The sequence below is a fragment of the Dermochelys coriacea genome, chromosome 1, assembly GCF_009764565.3.
Source record: "Dermochelys coriacea isolate rDerCor1 chromosome 1, rDerCor1.pri.v4, whole genome shotgun sequence".
Taxonomy (NCBI): domain Eukaryota; kingdom Metazoa; phylum Chordata; order Testudines; family Dermochelyidae; genus Dermochelys; species Dermochelys coriacea.
Window position 1 is genome coordinate 333,105,481 of NC_050068.2, and position 21,300 is coordinate 333,126,780.

Sequence of the window (21,300 nt, forward strand, 5' to 3'; positions counted from 1 at the left end):
AATCTGTGAGACATTTCAAGCCTGATGATTCCCCCAGACTCTTGACATTGGCTTAACAAAGGAAATCTTGACAGGGGGAAGAAAGGATAGCAGCAGAATATGGAACCGTGGACTTCTGAAAAGCAGACTTTGACAACCTCAGGGAACTGATGGGCATGATCCCCTAGGAGAATAACATGAGGGGGAAAGGAGTCCAGGAGAGCTGGCTGTCTATTAAAGAATCCTTATTGAGGTTACAGGGACAAACCATCCCGATGTGTAGAAAGAATAGTAAATATGGCAGGCGACCAGCTTGGCTTAACAGTGAAATCCTTGCTGATCTTAAACACAAAAAAGAAGCTTACAAGAAGTCGAAGATTGGACAAATGACCAGGGAAGGGTATAAAAATATTGCTTGGGCATGCAGGAGTGAAATCAGGAAAGCCAAATCACACCTGGAGCTGCAGCTAGCAAGAGATGTTAAGAGTAACAAGAAGGGTTTCTTCAGGTATGTTAGCAACAAGAAGTCAGTCAAGGAAAGTGTGGGCCCCTTACTGAATGAGGGAGGCAACCTAGTGACAGAGGATGTGGAAAAAGCTAATGTACTCAATGCTTTTTTTGCCTCTGACTTCACGAACAAGGTCAGCTCCCAGACTGCTGCACTGGGCAGCACAGCAAAGGAGGGAGGTGACCAGCCCTCTGTGGAGAAAGAAGTGGTTCGGAACTATTCAGAAAAGCTGGACGAACACAAGACTATGGGGCCGGACGCGCTGCATCCGAGAGTGCGAAAGGAGTTGGCGGATGTGATTGCAGAGCCATTGGCCATTATCTTTGAAAACTCATGGCGATCGGGGGAGGACCCAGATGACTGGAAAAACGCTAATGTAGTGCCCATGTTTAAAAAAGGGAAGAAGGAGGATCCTGGGAATTACAGGCCAGTCAGCCTCACCTCAGTTCCTGGAGAAATCATGGAGCAGGTCCTCAAGGAATCAATTCTGAAGCACTTAGAGGAGAGGAAAGTGATCAGGAACAGTCAGCATGGATTCACCAAGGGCAAGTCATGCCTGACTAATCTAATTGCCTTCTATGACGAGATAACTGGCTCTGTGGATGAGGGGAAAGCAGTGGACATGTTATTCCTTGACTTCAGCAAAGCTTTTGACACGGTCTCTCACAGTATTCTTGACAGCAAGTTAAAGAAGTATGGGCTGGATGATTGGACTATAAGGTGGATAGAAAGCTGACTAGATCGTTGGGTAGTGATCAATAGCTCCATGTGTAATTGGCAGCTGGTATCAAGTGGAGTGCCCCAAGGGTCGGTCCTGGGGCCAGTTTTGTTCAATATCTTCATTAATGATCTGGAGGATGGTGTGGATTGCACCCCCAGCAAGTTTGCAGATGACACTAAACTGGGAGGAGAGGTAGATATGCTGGAAGGTAGGGATAGGATATAGAGGGGCCCTAGACAAATTAGAGGATTGGGCCCAAAGAAATCTGATGGCGTTCAACAAGGAGAAGTGCAGAGTCCTGCACTTCGGATGGAAGAATCCCATGCATTGCTACAGACTAGGGACCGAATGGCTAGGCAGCAGTTCTGCAGAAAAGGACCTAGGGGTTACAGTGGATGAGAAGCTGGATATGAGTCAACAGTCTGCCGTTGTTGCCAAGAAGGCCAATGACATTTTGGGATGTATAAGTATAGGCATTGCCAGCAGGTCGAGGGACGTGATCGTTCCCCTCTATTCGACATTGGTGAGGCCTCATCTGGAGTACTGTTTCCAGTTTTGGGCCCCACACTACAAGAAGGATGTGGAAAAATTGGAAAACGTCCAGCGGAGGGCAACAAGAATGATTAGGGGACTGGAACACATGACTTATGAGGTGAGGCTGAGGGAACTGGGATTGTTTAGTCTGTGGAAGAGAAGAATGAGGGGGGATTTGATAGCTGCTTTCAACTACCTGAAAGGGGGTTCCAAAGAGGATGGATCTAGACTGTTCTCAGTGGTAGCAGATGACAGAATGAAGAGTAATTCATTCTCTGCAGTGGGGGAGGTTTAGGTTGGATATTAGGAAAAACTTTTTCACTAGGAGGGTGGTGAAACACTAGAATGTATTACCTAGGGAGGTGGGGGAATCTCCTTCCTTAGAAGTTTTTAAGGTCAGGCTTGACAAAGCCCTGGCTGGGATGATTTAGTTGGGGATTGGTCCTGCTTTGAGCAGGTGGTTGGACTAGATGACCACCTGAGGTTCCTTCCAACTCTGATATTCTATGATTCTAAGGGGTACAGAGAAATGTTTTTATGAATTTCTTCCCTTAGTCTTCACACAGCACGGAATAAATCTCTGAATATAAATACCAAACCAGAGGCAGACTTATTTATACAATGGGAAATGGCACTGTACATTTGTCATAGAATTTTATAACATTATCTTCATTAACATTATTGTAATGTAGAATAACTCCATTTGAATAATGGAGCAAATCAATGCAGCTATAGTTCTTAAAATATGCCATTTTACCCTCAACATTCATTGCCGGTATTTAGTTTTGGCTTTACATTCAAAACTGTTGTATTTTTTTTAAAAATCAGAGTATTCACACATTTAAGTATTTATTTTTACTGTTTGGGGATTAATGTTTTGACAGCTCTGAAGGGGTTGGACTTTAGGCTTTTGAACAATTTAAGATAAACTGTGGAGAGCTAGAATACAAAACATTAAGCATTCATGAGTTCTCATCCTTTTGGTCACCAAACCATGCTAATTCATTCTCAGACATTTCCAACTCGTTGCTTCTAGTACTTTCTTTTGTGTTTCACAACAAGCTCTGGCATTCACCTAAGATATTTTCAATTGGTTACTTCAGTAATTGAGATGTTGACAATATAACAACATCAGATGGACATAAAGCGGTGGTTCCCAAACTTCTTCCCAGCTTATGCAGGGAAAGCCCCTGCCAGGCCGGGCCAGTTTGTTTACCTCCTGCGTCCGCAGGTTCGGCCGATCGCGGCTCCCAGTGGCCAAGGTTCGCTGCTCCAGGCCAATGGGAGCTGCTGGAAGCGGCAGCCAGTACGTCCCTCAGCTCGCGCCACTTCCAGCAGCTCCCATCGGCCTGGAGCCACGAACCGCAGCCACTGGGAGCTGCAATCGGCCGAACCTGCAGTCACAGCAATTAAACAAACCGGCCTGGCCCGCCAGGGGCTTTCCCTGAACAAGCGACAGAACATGTTTGGGAACCACTGACATAAAGACATCCTAATATCAAGGCCGTTTTTTTCAACAATTCAAATGTCTTATTTTCAACCTCATCTCTTCTTCAAATTGCAATAGTTTGTTCAAAAGGTGCCAAATAGCTTTTCATCTCTACAGTATTAATATCCAGTCTTTAAACACTTACGCATCAACTAAAATAAGCATGTCTTTTGGAGATGCAGCTCCTTGGATGTACCTGAAATAAACAAATGAAAAGATATGAAAGATAAAAACTTGAAAACACTACTCTAGCATTCAATCCAAAGTCCCTCTGATCTCTAAAACCAAGTCTAGCTGAACCAAAGGAACTCCCCAATTGCATTTCAGTAGGAAATTCATGCACTGTCACTTTTTCTCATTGCTTCTCCTTCTAGGTAAACCAAGGTTCAAGTAACAATAGTGAGACCTGGAGGTAGTACGTAGGAATTCACTATTCTTGTACGTCAACAACAGAGAGGGGTGAATAGGATTTGAGAGCTAAATATATCTTGATTACAAGTTAGCAGGTGAATTATTCCAGCAGCCCAACTCAGGCAAAGATGTTTTTCTAATGAGTTACAGTAAAATGTGACAAGAGTGACAACTCATGGGAATTAGTAAATGTGGTTGCTTGTAAGATGCTGTCTCTCCTCAAAGAAATGGCATTGCCACCTTTACTTCTGAACTGCTAAAAATATTTTAAAATTTGAACTTTAAGTCCTCAAAAATTATCAGAAGAAGGTTTAGTGTAGTGTTTAGCACATATTTACTATTATTTTGTCTTTTATCAGAATATGTACTATGTTGACAATTTCATGTGCTTCAGTCCTCCAAAGAAAGCTTACCATGGTCTTCTGCGAACATCATATAGATCTATCTTGTTTGGAGTTCGGCTTTTATCTACCCATGGGGAGGCTAAAAATGAAAGAAGATATATTGTACTCATTTCAGTTTATTGCACATTATTTGAATAAAATAACATAATGCTAAAGACTTTTAGAGAACATTAAAAAACCCTTTAATATGTGGTATATCAATATTTCACTATTAGCACTATATAAATGATAACGTGGTAGGACGTGAGGATGTTCTTTGTCTTCTTACACTTTACTAAAAATATTGTTTTTATTAAAACAGTTCAAAGGGAAGTATTGCCATTAACTTCAATGGTCCCAGGATTTCACCCAAAGTACTTTTTGGGATGGCAGATAACCTTTCAGGACAAACAGATACTTTATAAAACCAACTTTTAAAAATATTCTGGTCTATGGAAATGCAAGCCTGATCCAAAGCTCATTGAAGTTTACAGGAGTCTTTCCACTGATTTAAATGGGCTTTGGCTGAAATCCTTAATTAGGAAACAGATATGGCATAAAAGTATCCTGAAAATGACATGAAACTAAAGTATCTATGACTGCAAAACTGCAGAAGAGGGAAATCTGAAGAAATCAGGAAGATTCTTAATCTTTGTTATACACATCAGCCCCATTATCCTCTACACAAACAGATCAAGGCAAGTTATGTCCATAGGATAGAGATATTAATAATTACTCTTTCTGCACTGTTGGAATCTGGAGAGCCTTCAAATGCTTAAGCAAAGCAATAAAGATACCTGGGACATATGCTGATGTTGGGTACACCAGTGTAAATTCAGAATAACTAGTTACCAACAACCCATGACCAAATCATCAACATTATCACTATTTATTATTGAATAATAATAATAGGACCAATCTCTGAGTCAAGTCAGGGATGATGATCTTCATCTGATGGACAAAGGAGTTCTGTCCCTCCTGATGATATTAGATTTTATGCTTGTGACAATCTCCCTTTCCAACATTTCAAATATTTCAGAGTAGCAGCCGTGTTAGTCTGTATTCGCAAAAAGAAAAGGAGTACTTGTGGCACCTTAGAGACTAACAAATTTATTAGAGCATAAGCTTTCGTGAGCTACAGCGATGAAGTGAGCTGTAGCTCACGAAAGCTTATGCTCTAATAAATTTGTTAGTCTCTAAGGTGCCACAAGTACTCCTTTTCTTTTTGCGAACATTTCAAATAGTCTCTCTATCCTCTTTCATATCTCTCTAGTCATATCGACTTCCACTAAGTATTTCTAAAATGACAACTATCGTTTCTAACATAGGCCATATATTATTTTGTGTCTGAACTGAAATGTAAGCTCCTTGGGGCACGGAACACATATTTTGTTATTTGTGCAGCACCAATTGCATTGTTGGTGTTGAATAAATAATTATAAAGAACTTTAAAAGTATGAACACACATACAAGATTAGGTGAATCTGATCCAAGAATTCAGTTCCAAACTTTTTTGAACTTTAGGTAAATTCATATCCAATTGAGTTTTGTAGGTTGGGCTCATCTCTACACAAAAGGTAAATATAAAGCAGTTATATACCAATGTATACAGAGAACCCGGATACGAGTTACTGTGCATTCAATTCATAAAGGAGTATAATGATTCTATATTGTTAATGACCATTGTCTGCATTGGCATTTGACTATCCAAATACAAACACTTGCACAAGGTGCAACCCACAAAACATAAAAACAAAAATATATACCACTTTGATTCATAGAGAAAACACACAGAACAGTATTCTACACCACAAGAGCTTCAAAGCACTTCATAGTCTCTACGTGAAATTTCCAGGTCTGAGAGAATATCATTTTTAAGAATGACTGGATTTCAAATTTCTGAGCAAGTTTAGCAGCATTTACTGAGATATGCAAAGACTTAACACACAGAACAACATAAATTCATTAATGTTGATGCCCTCGATGGAACAAGAATTTGTGTTTGCTTAGGGTTCATTATATCTAGTTTTATATTTCATTTTTTGTGATCCACACAGACTAATTCATTTATTAAATCTGATCTGAAGATTCTTACTTGAAATACTCCCTCTGGGAGTTGAGAGATTTACATTTAATTTATTCATTTAGGTTTATTTAAATTGGGTAGTCTAGGCACACATACAAAATGTAATTCAAAATACAAACAAAATCAAACTATACCGATGCCTACAATTACAGACCTTGACCACGGAATACAAAATTATCCCTCACCAAGTCCTCCCACCCAATCAATGTCTCCTTGAGAAAGTCTGGGAGAGCAGACAGTTCAGTGAGGTCCATTAATATCAACCCAAAGCATCTTTTAAAATATTTTGGTTACATCATTAAATTATAATAATCCTGAGCAATTTGCTGTGATAACTGAATTGTAAAAATGCTTGGATTTTCTTGAGTGGTCAGTTTTATTTCAGATAAAAAAAATAGGTCTGACTCCTTAATTGCTATCTTCAATCTTATGTTACGATTAATGGTAATTCAGATAGAAGATGAAAGATTGTCCTACACAGGAGTGTTTCTAACTTCAGTCTTTTGTGCTATGAATGTAGAGATCTGGGCAGTGGTGAGCTGGAGCCAGTTCGCACTGGTTCGCTAGAACTGGTTTTTAAATTTAGAAGCCCTTTTAGAACCGGTTGTTCCGCGAGGGACAACGGGTTCTAAAAGGGCTTCTAAATTTAACCGGGCAAAAGTGGCGCCTGAGGCACCGACTCCACAGGTGCTCCAACCCTGGAACACCCCAGGGGAAAATTTGGTGGGTGCAGAGCACCCACCGGCAGCTCCCTGCCCCATCCCCAGCCCATCTCACATCCGCTCTGCCTCCTCCCCTGAACGCACTGCCCCGTTCTGCTTCTCTGCCCCCCTCCCCCCGGCTTCCCGCTCACGCCACAGCAGGTAACCCGGTGGGGGGGCAGGGGAACCGCTCCCCGCCCCAGCTCACCTCCGCCACCCTCGGCCTGTGCGGGAAGCCGTGGCCTGCTTCTCAGTCCTCCCCGGCTTCCTGCACGAACAGCTGATTCGCGGGAAGCCGGGGGTGGGGGGCAGAGAAGCAGAGCAGGGCAGTGGGTTCAGGGAAAGAGGCGGAGTGGAAGTGAACTGGCAGAGAAGCAGAGCGGAGTAAAGAGCTGCCTGTGAGTGCTCTGCACCCACCAAATTTTCCCCGTGGGTGCTCCTGGGCTGGAACGCCCAGGGAGTCGGCGCCTAAGGCGCCACTTTTGATGTGATCAGTGGGGGAGCTCCCCCCAGCTACGCTCCCCCACCCTTAGGAGCCATTGGGAGCTGCCCCAGGTAAGCACCGCCGGGACTCCCCACCTCGCCCCCGGCAGGTGCCTCTGGTTCTTAGGGGTGGGGTGGATACCCACTACGGCGGCCCACGGGACCCTCCTGCCCCTTCTGGGGGGGTTGGATGGGGCAGGAATCCCAGGGGCGGGGGTGGGCAACGACCCCTCGTGGGGTGAGGAGGGAACCCATTGTTAAGATTTTGGCAGCTCATCACTGGATTTGGGCTTTTATTTAAGATGGAATCAATCTTTTGAAGGGGTATAGATTAATAGATCAGATCCTAGCTCATCGACTCATAGATTTTAAGGCCAGAAGGGACCATAACGATCATCTAGTCTGATTTCCTGCATATTGCAGGCCACAGAACCTCACCCATCCCATTCTGTAACAGATTTATAAGCTTTGGCTGAGTTACTGAAGTCCTCAAATCATGACTTCAAGTTACAAAGAATCCATCATTTACTCTAGTTTAAACCTTCAAGTTACCCATGCCTCCAGGGTCTCTGCCAACCTGACCTGTGGAAAATTCCTTCCTGACACCAAACATAGTGATCAGCTGAACACTGAGCATGTTGGCAAGACCCAGCAGCCAGATACCTGGGAAAGATTTCTCTGTAGTAACACATAGCCCTCCCCATCTCATGTCCCTCATTTTTGCTACTAGTAATCACAGGTGGACGCCATGCTATTGTAGGCAGTCTCATTATACCATCTCCACCATAAACTTATCAAGCTCAGATTTTAAGCTGGTTAGGTTTTTTGCCCCCACTGAGCCCCTTGGGAGGCTCTTACAGAATTTCACTCCTCTGATGGTTAGAAATCTTTGTCTAATTTCAAGCCTAAACTTGTTGATGGCCAGTTTATATCCATTTGTTCTTGTGTCAACATTGATGCTAAACTTAAATAACTCCTCTCCCTCCCTGGTATTTATCCCTCTGATGTATTTATAAAGAGCAATCATATCTCCCCTCAGCCTTTGTTTGGTTAGGTTAAAAAAAGCCAAGCTCCTTGAGTCTCCTCTCATAATGTACGTTTTCCTTTCCTCTGATCATCCCAGTAGCCCTTCTCTGCACCTGTTCCAGTTTGAATTAATCTTTCTTAAACATGGAAGACAATAATTGTACACAATATTCTGAAAGAGGTCTTGCCTTGTATAATGGCAGTAACATTTCCCTATCTCAACTAGAAATACTTTGCTTGATGCATCCTAGGATTGCGTTAGCCTTTTTCACAGCAGCATCACATTGGTGACTCATAATCATCCTGTGATCAACTGGTACCCCCAGGTCTTTTCTTCTTCTCTGGTGCTTCCAACTGATATGGCCCCAGTTTACAGCAAAAAAAAAATGCTGTTAGTCTCTAAGTGCATAACCTTGCACTCTGCACTATTAAATGTGATCCCATTTTTATTACTCCAGTTTTCAAGGTCTTCCAGATCTTCTAGTATGATATTCCGGTCTTCCTCCGTATTGGCAAGGCCTCCCAACTTTGTGTCACCTGCAAATTTTATTACCACACTCCCACTTTTTGTGCCAAGGTCATGAATAAAAATGTTAAATAAGACTGGTCCCAAGACAGATCCCTGTGGAACTCCACTAGTAACCTTCCTCCACCCTGACAGTTTACCTTTCAATATGACCCACTTTAAGCAACTTTAACCAGTTGCTTATCTACCTTCAATTCTTGTATTAATCCCCATCTTCTCCAATTTAACAAAAAAATTCCCATGTGGAACTGTATCAAATGCCTTACTGAAATCCAAGTGTATTAGATCTACTGCATTTCCTTTGCCTAAAAAATCAGCTATCTTCTCAAAGAAAGAGATCAGGTTGGTCTAGCACAATCTACCTTTTGTATTTTTGTATACAACAAAACCATGTTGTATTTTTTTTTCAGGTGTCGTTTAAACCACGATTTGAGGACTTCAATAGCTGAGGCATAGGTGAGGTTTTTCACAGAAGTGGGTGGGTGAGATTCTTTGGCCTGCATTGTGCAGGAGGTCAGACTAGATGATCATAGTGGTCCCTTCTGACCTTAGTATCTATGTATGAATCTACTTTCTCTTTCAGAATTTGTTCCAAGACTTTGAATACAGTTGAAGACAAACCAATGGTCCTGTAATTTCCCAGATCATGTTTTCCCCCTTTCTTAAAAATAGGCACTATATTAGCAATTATCCAGTCATAGGGTATGATCCCTGATTTTACAGATTCAGCTGATTCAAACTGGCATAATTCTACTGAAACCCATAACACAATACTGATTGAAACTACCAGAGGATCTTGCCCAGATATAGCTAAATGTTTCATTTCATGAAAATGATAATATAATTTAAGTGACAAATATTTCCTTTTTAAACCAAATATTCTGGATGCTCCAGAGGAATAGACAGTGAAATTTGTTGATGGCATTTCACCTGCATTGATCTGAATTTGATTGAGCTCGATCTATATTTTATCAATATTTAAAGCTTGTAAATGCCGTCTATGTCAAGATAATTAATTTTAGATTAGTATTATATAGAAACTTCATTAGAAAGGATGTTCTTCTCTAAGGGCTGCATGCTGCCTTGGATCTGCATGCAGAACACCCACTATTGTTAATAAGAAGAACTGCATTTTGGCTAGACACGTCTACACTGCCAGGAAAGACCTGTGGAATGGCCATGGCCTGTCTGGGTCAGCTGACTGAGGCTTGTGGGGCTCAGGCTGCAGGGCTAAAAAATTTAGCGTATACCTTTGGGTTCAAGCATGAGTCCGGATGTCTACACTGTAATTTTTAGCCCTACAGACCAAGTGTGGCAAGCGTGAGTCAACTGACCAGGGCTCAGAGACTCAGTGGTGTGGGGTTTTTACTGCAGAGTAAATGTACCCTATATGGCTCCAAGTCTGTTGAATATAAAAGTACATTATCTGACAAGATATTAGATAATTCTTCTAAAAGCATTATTAACATTCAAGATTTCATTTAGTTTCATTTCTAAAATCTATTGATTTAAATTCCCATTTTAATCAGATACACTAGAATCTGACTTGTAGAGTGCATCAGAGATCCACACTTTTATGTTTCACTGTAGTATACTATTACCCTTGAAGTACATCAGCACTGCAGGATTCTTTGTTGCATACAGTATATTTTAGTTATGCTCTTGTTTGATGTTGTTCTACTCTGGCATACGGTTAGACTTTAATCATATTGATTTGATATCCCTTCTTTATCTAATCTTTGCATTATGGAGATAAAGGTTTGGATAGATTTCAAGCAAGATTTGTTTATGTTGTTTTGTTGTTTGCTAAGTTATACTGTATTTTAATATATTTATTAGAGCCTTGATGGCACCAAGTCTATTTTGCCACAAATTTCTTAATAATCGTTGCCCAAATTATCTTTAATTCATCTTTTCCCCAAAATGGAAAATTTTAGAAGGGTTAATAATTAGTGAGAATGTTGGCATCAATCGATGTTTTATTGAACATGGATCAGACAGCTATTACTTTAACAGAAATTTTACATTCTCTTAAGGAAATGTTCACTTTGGGGATAACATAATCGAAGAAAATATGCCTAGGCAACCCCCACTGCCAGGCTAGATAAAACTGGCTTAGCAAGACAGGACGTTTGAGGTACAGCTAGTAGCTGCCTATGCATTGCCACTCTTCCCATTTTAACAGGAATTCTTATATCAACTGAAGACACTCAAACTAATTCAAGTTTGGAATGTGAGACTGCCTACACTAATGGTGAACTGTATTCAACAGCTATCTCCTAACCAAATTACATTAAAATGATGACTGTCATTTTATTAGCTATTGCCCTTGCATTAATCATCATGAACCAGTATAGGTTCTCTGTACGCTGATGTACATTCTGCACAAGACCCCACATAACACTAGTGCGACTGTTGTGACTTTAGTACCTAGTTATATCATGAAAAATAAGCTCTTCCTACCCAGTTTTTCCATGCCCATTGCGGAAGAGATCAGACAGCCCACACCCTCACAACTGATTGCCCCTTCTCCTCTGCTCCCCAAATATCCATGTCATGCAAGCGGTGTTCAATCCTTTTGGCTACTGAAAAGTGGTCAAAGGGAGATAATCTGTTGCCGCTGAGCGAACGACCTCCTGTCTCAGTAGGTTGTAACAACCAACTGTAGAGGCAGAAAACTCAAAATGAATGTTACAAGATGTGATGAAATGGTCATCCAGCAGTGAGGAGTCCATCCCAGGCTGGACTGGGGGACGGAGTGGGAAAGGAGGTAATTTAAAGGACAGTCCTCTTGCTGACCCAGATGGCACTGCTGCCAAGTAGCAGGGTTATGGAGAAGGGACATGGGGATTGCCCTGCCCAAGCAGATGGTGCCGCCAGTGGTGAATAGTTGAATCTGTGAAGGAGAGATGGTGGAAGGGACTCCATCCAGTTATCTGAAGGAAATATTTAAGATAACTATACAATATTCACAACAAAATACCTTCTCACTCACACACGGTTGAAAAGTCTCTGTCTGTGAGTATCGGAGAGAACACTTCTCCACGGTTCTTTATTTTTAGCAAATGACATTGTCCAAACAAGTGGATAAAGGAAAGAGACCACAGGCTGCCGCGACATAAGCAATGTTTATGCTACAGTGGGCAATCCCACTGCTAAACTAGTTTACATGGGCAAAGGCTTTTTAATTTATTTTTCCAGGTGAAAGACCCCCTGGCAAAGACTGTCTCATGCAAAGCCTTCCCTACCACTTAATCCTGAGCAGATGAAAGAGAGGGTAAGCAGTGTGACGACACATTCCTTAGCACCTCATGCCTGTCTGGGTATGGACTGATAGGCTCAACTTCAGCCCCAAACGGCCTGGCAATTTGGCTTGCATTTGGGAAGGGTTCCATTAGGCCAGGGGTGACTGAATTCATGATTCCTAACACCCCAAGGGGGGGGGTCTGTGGTTGTGGGCCCTGTGCTGCAGCCCTGCATCTTGCCTTGGGCTGGAAATGTATTTAGCCCACCACCTCCCACCAAACCATGGGCATGGAACCCAATATTTCTGTCTTTATATGGTCAAAGTGAATTTCATCCTTCACATGCATCTGTAGCTGAGGTTATTTGTATCTGTGAACTAAATACAACACTGAATGGGGTAAAAATACACGTAGGTTTGGAGGTTGTAAAGTACTTCAACAATAAGCCTAACATTTCTGAATGTCACCAGTGAAGATGACGCCTTTCTTGGCATTTGTTTTTTCTTAAGTATTAACTGCAGAAGTTTCTATTTAAATGATAAATGCACTGCGGCAGTGTTACCTTCCACATAATATATGGGGACTGGCCATGGAGTGAACATTTTGTTACCAGAACTAAAATGCTTTCACATGATTGACTTGGCTTGCTTGCATAACTGCGGGCATTCAACATGATAGCTTTAGAAATATGAGACCCAATTAAGTGAATCGTTAAAGCGTCTGTATCATGAACATTGTAAGAGAAACAAACATTGTAGTCCCTGGCCTTTCTTTCCAGACTTTAAAAAAATATAAGGTGAATAATGATCAGATGGAGACTCATTCTCTATGTGATGAAGCCATTCTGACTAGAACATTAATTGCACAGATAATTTATAAGCTGAAACACTTGGAACATTCATGTTCCTCTCTCTAAGGTCTCCTTTATATTTCCAGTTGTAAAAGGGGAAATGTCAGCTACACAAAGATGTATGAAAAAGCCCACAAAGTTCTCCCTTAAACTTTCTTTTTGCAAGGTTTCAGATTCATTTTGTATGGATTTTTCACACATTCTAGTCTCCTATTATCTGCTACAGTAATGACTTTCTTTGGAGAGTTCAATATCATTGCAAAACTATTACTCGGCATTAACGGTTAACATAAGAGCAGCTGTGCACATCAAGTCCTTCATTTAGAGAGATACCATTTTATTTGATTAGAAATTGATTTTAAAGCTGTTCCATTATTAATTTGCCTTAGCAGGGAAAGCTTCAGCAGTTGAGAAAGACAGGCTTCCATTGACTTCCGGAGAGATTGTCAAAATAATTTTTTTCCTCAATGTTTTAAAAATTTAAGACTCACTCTTATCTAGTTATGTTTAAGCAGAGAGTTTCAGAGCACTTTACGCATATTAAGGGGAAACTTATCTTCCAGATACTCATCTTCAGCCCTCTATTTTCCTTACATATATGGTTCTCCATTAAAATCTATGGACCATCTAGTTCCATAAGGAGAGCCCAATATCTCAAAGGAGTTACAGTAAGGACTTGAGAGAGAATTTTAATCTATTTAATAAAAGTTCTCATTATCATTGGGAGATTGGTAAATATTTATATCTATTTTAACATAGTAAACTGAGGTAATGATGCTAAAATCTGTGTGGTCAGTGTGAACCAGTGGTAGAGATCATAAAGGACCCAGAAATCCTGATTCCCATTCACCTACCCTAAGGCTGCACAGATCCTGCAAAGTCACGTACTTTTAAATATGTAACATGAATGTGACCTAATGGATACAGCACTGGACTGAGATTGAAGAGACTTGGTCTATTCCTAGCTCAGTGACCTCAGGCAAGTCACTTTACTATCTGTAAAATGTGCCTCAGTTTTACCATCTGTAAAATGAGGATAATTATACTTCCCACCCTTGTAAAGCTCTTGGACATCTAGTGATGAAAATGCCATATAAAGCCTGGTATTATTACTGAATGGGGCTACACCAGAAAGTAAAATTAAGCAAAGATGTCAGCCTTGGCAAGATCGGGAGGGTGGGGGACAGCTAAATTATAACTAGGCAGCTGGTCAGCAAGGACGGGTGACATTTTTGTCTTAAAAAATACCAATTTCTTCTCAGCAACGCTGTGCAGCCAACCTTTCTTAAACTGTATCTCATAACATGAGCACAAACATGAGCACCTGTATATCATATTTAACTACAGAGAAATGCTTCCCTCTGGTTTATTTGACTGAAGTCCAAAACATAAATTCCATTATTAAAGGTCTTATCCTTTGAGCGACAACATAAACAAAAGGAAAGGTAAGGGAATGACTAATAAGGCATTCAGCAAAAGCCATATAAAGACAAACTAATTCTTGAGTTTAATTACTAATTAGTAAAGCAAAAATAATGTGCTTCCCATAGCATCATTATACTGATCCACAGATTAACAATTATAATACCAATTACATCTGTAATTAAGAAGGATTTCAAAGACATTATAAGGGAAAATAGATGGTCTGCATCTACAGTTACATTAAATCTACCAAGAATTCTATAGTTAATTGTTCTTTTGGGCAGTTGCTTTTTACAGCCCAGAAGTGAAATTAGATAGCAGGATAGACGTCACACAAAATGTGAACAACTTAGTATCTGTCATCTATTCTGTCAAAGTGGACCTTTCTGTCTGCAAGAAATCCAACTAAAGTCAGTGAAGCTCTACGTGAGTTCAGCCCACATGGAACTAATTGCAGGATCAACTGAATAACTGAAACCCTCCCAAAGCTCAATGGCAGACAATCCCTCTTTCCTCCCACCCAACATCTAATCCCTAGTTAGTAAAATCAAAGGAAAATCAGGATAAAGGCTCTCAATGAAGTCCAAGACTTAATTTTCCCATTCTAGATGTGTTACTTTAGCAAAAAGAGGAAAAATAAGGGACATTGAACATTTTAAAAGCTTTCAGATGAAAGCATAAAGCTAATGAAAGGTAAATAGCGTATTTTGCTTGTTGACCATTGTCATTACTGAAAGATACTTATAATCCACACATATACCATTCCCATGAAGACTGCATTAGGCACAAGCCTGAGAAACAAGCAGCCTTAAATCATATTAGGAAAGCCAACAGACTCTAGTGCTGGATAAATGGGGAAAGTGAATTTCAGCAGAAGGCCTTCCATTCAGAAAGCTCAGATGTTAAAATCTAGGAACAGGTAGAAAAATTATGTCAGTTGCCATGGTGGCACCTGGGGAGAGAGTTGGCCTCTCAGCTTATCCAGGACTCTCATTATGCAGGCCTTTATATGTTGAATAAAAATCATGAAATGGACCTGAAAGTAAATTGGAAACTTGTGCAGTCTTGGTGTAATATATTTCCTGTTGCTTAAACTGGTAAGGAAGCGGGTAACCTCCTTCTGGACTTTCTGTAGCTTTTGATTGGTTTCAGAGTAGCAGCCGTGTTAGTCTGTATTTGCAAAAAGAAAAGGAGTACTTGTGGCACCTTAGAGACTAACAAATTTATTAGAGCATAAGCTGTAGCTCACGAAAGCTTATGCTCAAATAAATTTGTTAGTCTCTAAGGTGCCACAAGTAGTCCTTTTCTTTTAGCTTTTGATTGGTGTTCAAGACATGTCTCAGAAAAAGTGTGTTGCAATAATCCAATCTGGAGGCCACAAAGATATGGATAACTATGACAAAGCAGATAATAGAGAATATTAGGTACAAATGCAGGTAGAGGAGTGTGGGGCGAATAACTTTTAACCACTGTTTCTACAGGAAAATCTAAGAGCAATTTTTGAGGCAATTTTGTGAGCCGAATTAATAATTTAGTTAGGAGACACAAGATACTCCCAATGTAAATGTTAAGCCACATCAGTGCCATTTTCTTTAAATGATGATTTCTGAAGTTAACGCTTTCAATTATGCATGAATGTATCCTAAACATCTAAAAGACGGTGTCGCCAACTTGCACAATGTTATCAAAAGCCTTATAATATTTGGTGTTTTTCATCAAGCTCCAGAACTTGGAGTAAACCAATTAGGTGAGGATATCAGCTTTCTTTGAAAAAAAAGTAAATTTGCCACTCTTATGGCTGCTGAAAATATAGGGGAACCCCATTTATCCTAACTAACTGGGATGGGGACCAGATCTGATAAACCAGAGAATGGACAGGGCTTGGCTTGTCAGAGGCTTGGGCTGTCAGCCCCCGTCAGCGGGGCTCAGGCCTCATCTGAAGCCAGAGCCCCTCCACCCAGGGCTGACAGTGGTAGCCTCACTGCCTGGGCTGTCAATGGGAGCCCTGCCACCTGGGGCTGACGGCCCAAGCCCCGCTACCCGTGGCTCCAGCTATCAGCCCCAGTTCGGTTAATATGAGAGCCAGATAACAGAGCTCAGTTAAATGGGGTTCTACTGTACATGAAAACAATACCTGAGTAACACAATGAAAGCTCAAAAGCCAGAAGGCAAAAAACCCAACAATACCAAACCAAACAAGCCTCATGATTTTCAAGCCAATCACATGATATTTTGGGACTTGACATGATTTTTGAACACCCAGAGTTGGTGATATTAAATAGGACACTGTTACTGACTTACACATAAATGCTGTGGCTATGATCCTCACAGGATACCTCTCATATGGGAAGGGCACTGCCTGGCATTCCAGCTTAGTGCAACAGAGAGGGCAGAAAGGGATGTGGCCAGAGTGCACTGCAATCTGGCTATTCTGTCAGTGCAGTGGACCACATAGGGCAGTTACACGCCATTGTTATTTAGAGCAGTCCTGGGGTGTTGTACATTGTGTCAGAGGCTGGTCAGGACCTCAGCATGTGCCAGAATTAGGGAGGTGTTACAGTGAAGCCAGCTTCCCCACTCCTCTCCAATCGCTGCTTATAGAACAGAAAAGGAGCAACCCAGAATCAAAGTTTGCATGTCCTCACATTCAAATGAATGTGTGCTTCAGCAAACACGACTATAAACTACAAGGAGTCCGGTGGCACCTTAAAGAGTAACAGATTTATTTGAGCATAAGCTTTCATGGGTAAAAACTTAAAGTTAAACTTAAAGTTACAGATGCAGACATAAATATACTGACACATGAAGAGAAGGGAGTTACCTCACAAGTGGAGATCCAGTGCTGATAGGGACAATTTGATCAGGGTGGATGTAGTCCACTCCTAACAACAGATGAGGAGGTGTGAGAGTCTTTTACGTGCTACCAGATTCCTTGTTGTTTTTGTGGATACAGACTAACATGGCTACCCCCTGATACTTGACTATAAACTAGTTTGCTGCTAGGCCTTAAGGATTTAATGTATATATATATGGCATTTCCTGTGAAACAGATATGTTCTAGCAGTGCTCCATGGGTGGGACAGAGTTTGTCTGAATAAATTATACAAAATAATGGTCTGGCCACAAAAATTAAAACAAAAACATCCACCAACTTTTAAAAAAATAACAAATGTCCCTGGTGATGATATTTTAATCAGTACATCCTTTATTTTGCACATATGCAAAATGGATAAAACCACTTATAAGCATTGAATTCTCCCCTACTTCTATCCCCAGCCTAAGAATTTAAAACCACAAAAAAACCCACTCCTGAGGTCTCTGCTGTTTCAGCCCTGCAGCAGCAGGGAAGGAAGGCAGTCAGGAGAGAGCCTCTTGTGGCCTTAGAGAAGGTAGCGGAGATGTCTCAAATGTATGAGTATCTGCCCTCTCTCAGCCCCCTCATATAGCAAATGTGAAAAATCGGGAGGGAGTGGGGTGAGGTGGGGTAAAAGATGCCTATATAAGGCAAAGCCTCAAATATCAGGAATGTCCATATAAAAATTGGGACATATGATTGCAGTGCTCATTTGATGTACCTCCTAGCCAAAGACTTCAGTGTTCCAGAAATAAAGGTTAATGTTGTTGAAATTGAAAAATACTTCCACAACAACCACTTTGCAGCAGCTGCTCTGAAAAAAGTGGGAGGAACTAAGCTAACTCTCCGACAAGACGTGCAATTGAACTCAGTAGTGGACTGTTTTGAGCACTATATCGAGAACTGGCCTAATCTGATGACAGTTTGTGAACAAAATCGTGAAAAAATGGATGGCACTGCCACAGCCAAAGTTCTCAACATTGGGTTAAGAGAAATGTTGAACACATGCTGAGTACCCTGAAGCCTATTTCTGTAGCCTTGAACAAAATGCAGGGAAATTATTGCTGACACTGTTGAAATTTGGAAGGAACTGAGTGAGATCTTAAAAAGAAAACTATGCAATGACAGAGTTAAATTACAATAATAAAAAAAATGAATGGGACAAGCACTGTCTCTAGCTCATTTTCTTGCAAATACTCTTTATACGCAGTATGAGGATCAAACCTTAACTGATGAAGAGGAGGAGTTGGCTGTAACATTCACATCCAGCAATCATTCCTCCATAATGCCAACTATAATAAACTTCAGAGCTAAGGGTGAACCATTCAAGAAATATATGTTTGCTGATGATGTTTTAAAGAAAGTCACATCAGTGAACTGGTGAAAGTCACTTAAGCACTTCGATTCAGAGACTGTTGAAGTGATAATCTCACTTTTAACAGCAGTAGCTTCTTCTGCCCGTATAGAAAGAATATTTTCTTCCTTTGGACTAATTCATTCCAAACTGAGAAATTGTTTGCGACCTGACAAAGCAGGAAAGCTTGCTTTTCTTTTCCAGATTATGAACAAATAGGAAAATGAAGGTGAAGAGGACTGAGTTAGCTGCAGAAGCCAATATTTTAAGTTTCTCATGTTGACCTGGCTGACATAGTCGATTTAATTTTTTTTAATCATGTAACTATTTTAGTTAAAAACAATTTTAACAAAAACAAACCTGATTTTAAAAAAACCTTGAATGTTTAACTAAATTCAAAAATGCATACGCTTGTTTTGTTAAAATATTATATGTTTGATGTTGAAGAAAAACATCCAGAATACATAACATTGTTGTTTTAGTTAAATAAAACAATTTAAATGTCTGTCTGGTGATGTTCTCCTCCTAATATAGCATGGCAAGAAAATCCTCAAAATATTAATGATTAACCTGTTGAATTGGAGATAGTTCACTTTCCATTGACTTCATAAATATCTGCTTCAATTACCTTTGGTAATTTTCTGATATAGCTGTAAAACTAATCTGAAAAGTTTTCAGAATAAATCACTTTGAAAATGTATAGTTTGTACCTTCTAAAAAGAAAACCTACATCTATCTCTGAGTTATGAAGAATATGTATTAAGGTTATAACAAGCAACAAGAATGCACTTTTATGTAGAAATCCATGATTAAATTGAGTCTTCCTGACTAGTGATTTAAATAATGATTTAAATCAATTTGATTTAAATCAAATCTACCCTGGAAGGAACCCACAATATGCCCCAAACAGGGTCAACAAAGAAACTGAGACATCTTGATTAACTCAATGGCTCAAGTGGTCACCAACAAGTTCTGTCTGCAAGCATGTTTCCCTGGACGATGGGTGGTAAACTTTACACTAGTACAGGAGGGTCCCATGACTTCATGGATTATGACTGTAGGTTTGACAGTATTGTGCACAAAAAGGTCTAATAACTAAGAGAACTCTACGTATAGTCACTGAATTCCTTTCAGCTCTCTGTTTAACTTTTCCTTTCTCCCTTGCAGTCTCATCTACTGCTTGATAATGCATGTTTTGTCTGAGTCTCTCTCAGATTTAGATTACATTCTGTCACACAGATGTTTATAATTAAGCACTTTCTTTGTTACCAGATCCCAGTACAGCCTGAGTTCAACTAGAACTGATTTCACACATATTATTACAGAATCATAGGATCATATAAACATTAAGCTGGAAGGAACCTCGAGAAGTCATCAAGTCCACCAAGTCTTAACTGATGCCAGTTAAGTCATAATTTAGCTTATATACTAATACTTCCAGTTCTTTCATGTTTATTCCCCATACACCTTCCTTTTGTGTACAGACATCTAAGGTTTTATCTATACTAGAGCTTTTATCAGCAAAACTTTTGTCAGTTGGGGTGTGAAAGAACACCGCCTGCCCAACATAAGTTTCACCGACCAAAGCACTGGTGTGGACAGCGCCATGTCAGTGGGAGAGATGCTCTCCCCCAGACATAGATATCGCCGCTCATTGTAGGTGGTTTAATTATACCAGCAGGAGAGCTCTCTCCCATCGGCATACAGTGACTACACAGGAGACCTCACAGTGGCACAACTGTGTCACTGTAAGGTCCATAGTGCAGACACAGTCTAAGATACTGAGGAGACTCCCCCACTAATTTCCCTCTTGTTGTTCCTATGGTCCTATTGTAATTTTTTAACATCTAACCCTCTCTTAAAGTTTCCTTTTTTCTACTTACCTGTGAGCTTTTATTATCTCCCCCATTTTAACGTAGTTTATGCTGTGCCTTCTTTCTATATAAGTTAAAGGTTGCTAACAGATTTTTTTGTTTATTTGTTTGAGTTTTTTAGCTCTTTGAAAGATGCTTCTACTTAATAGTACTTTGTTGTCAAGGGATGTTGTATATATGAGGTTTGTGACACTAGGTCTACAAGCAAGAATGGCTTTGATAAGGGTAAGTTTGTAACTAGAAGGCTGAGGAATTAAAATTGCCAGTAAAAATGTCACTTAAAATGTTTTAGCCATCTTACTTCACTAGTTGGAACCTTTTGCTAGCCAAACTTGTTAACTTCATGTCTCAGCTGCTGTTACAATTATTCCCTCATGTCAGAAAATTTGGAAGAGACACTCTAGAAAAATATGAGAGTTAGTACATTTCATTTTAAACTGGTAACATTTTTCATTTTCTGTACATTACTAGACACATTTTGGATCACTAGTAAAATGGTCAGCCATGGCTTGCAGTATTCACTTCCAGTCATAAATAATCATAAGAGGATTTAGAGGTCTCTGGATTCTTTACATCAAGTCCCACCATATTGCAAAGAGCAGCCACTGCTGATACAAGACTGTAGGGAGAGCAGGGACAGGGACTGGGTGGAGGCTCATTGTTTTCCCCATCCAATGTGCCAGCCAACACTGTTTAGTCACCATGGGGGGGAAGTTATATGCTACTGCTTTAGACCAGTAGTAAATGACTTCCCCATTGGTGTTGAGTTAGAAGTGAATTGTACTCCTACCTTGCTTTGCTCCGTGGTTAGTGGAGAAAATAGAATCACAATCTAGCTGGTAAATATGAACTAC

At 40.4% G+C, this 21,300-nt stretch overlaps 1 protein-coding gene across 1 annotated transcript in view; it reads right to left on the reverse strand.

The window, feature by feature from the left end:
* The window catches only part of CACNA2D1 (calcium voltage-gated channel auxiliary subunit alpha2delta 1), a 682,696-nt gene that overhangs the window by 179,234 nt on the left and 482,162 nt on the right, over positions 1-21,300 (reverse strand). Inside the window, 2 exon segments of the mRNA XM_038369134.2 lie at positions 3,377-3,427; positions 4,056-4,125. Of these exon segments, the coding sequence (XP_038225062.1) occupies positions 3,377-3,427; positions 4,056-4,125 (121 nt within the window).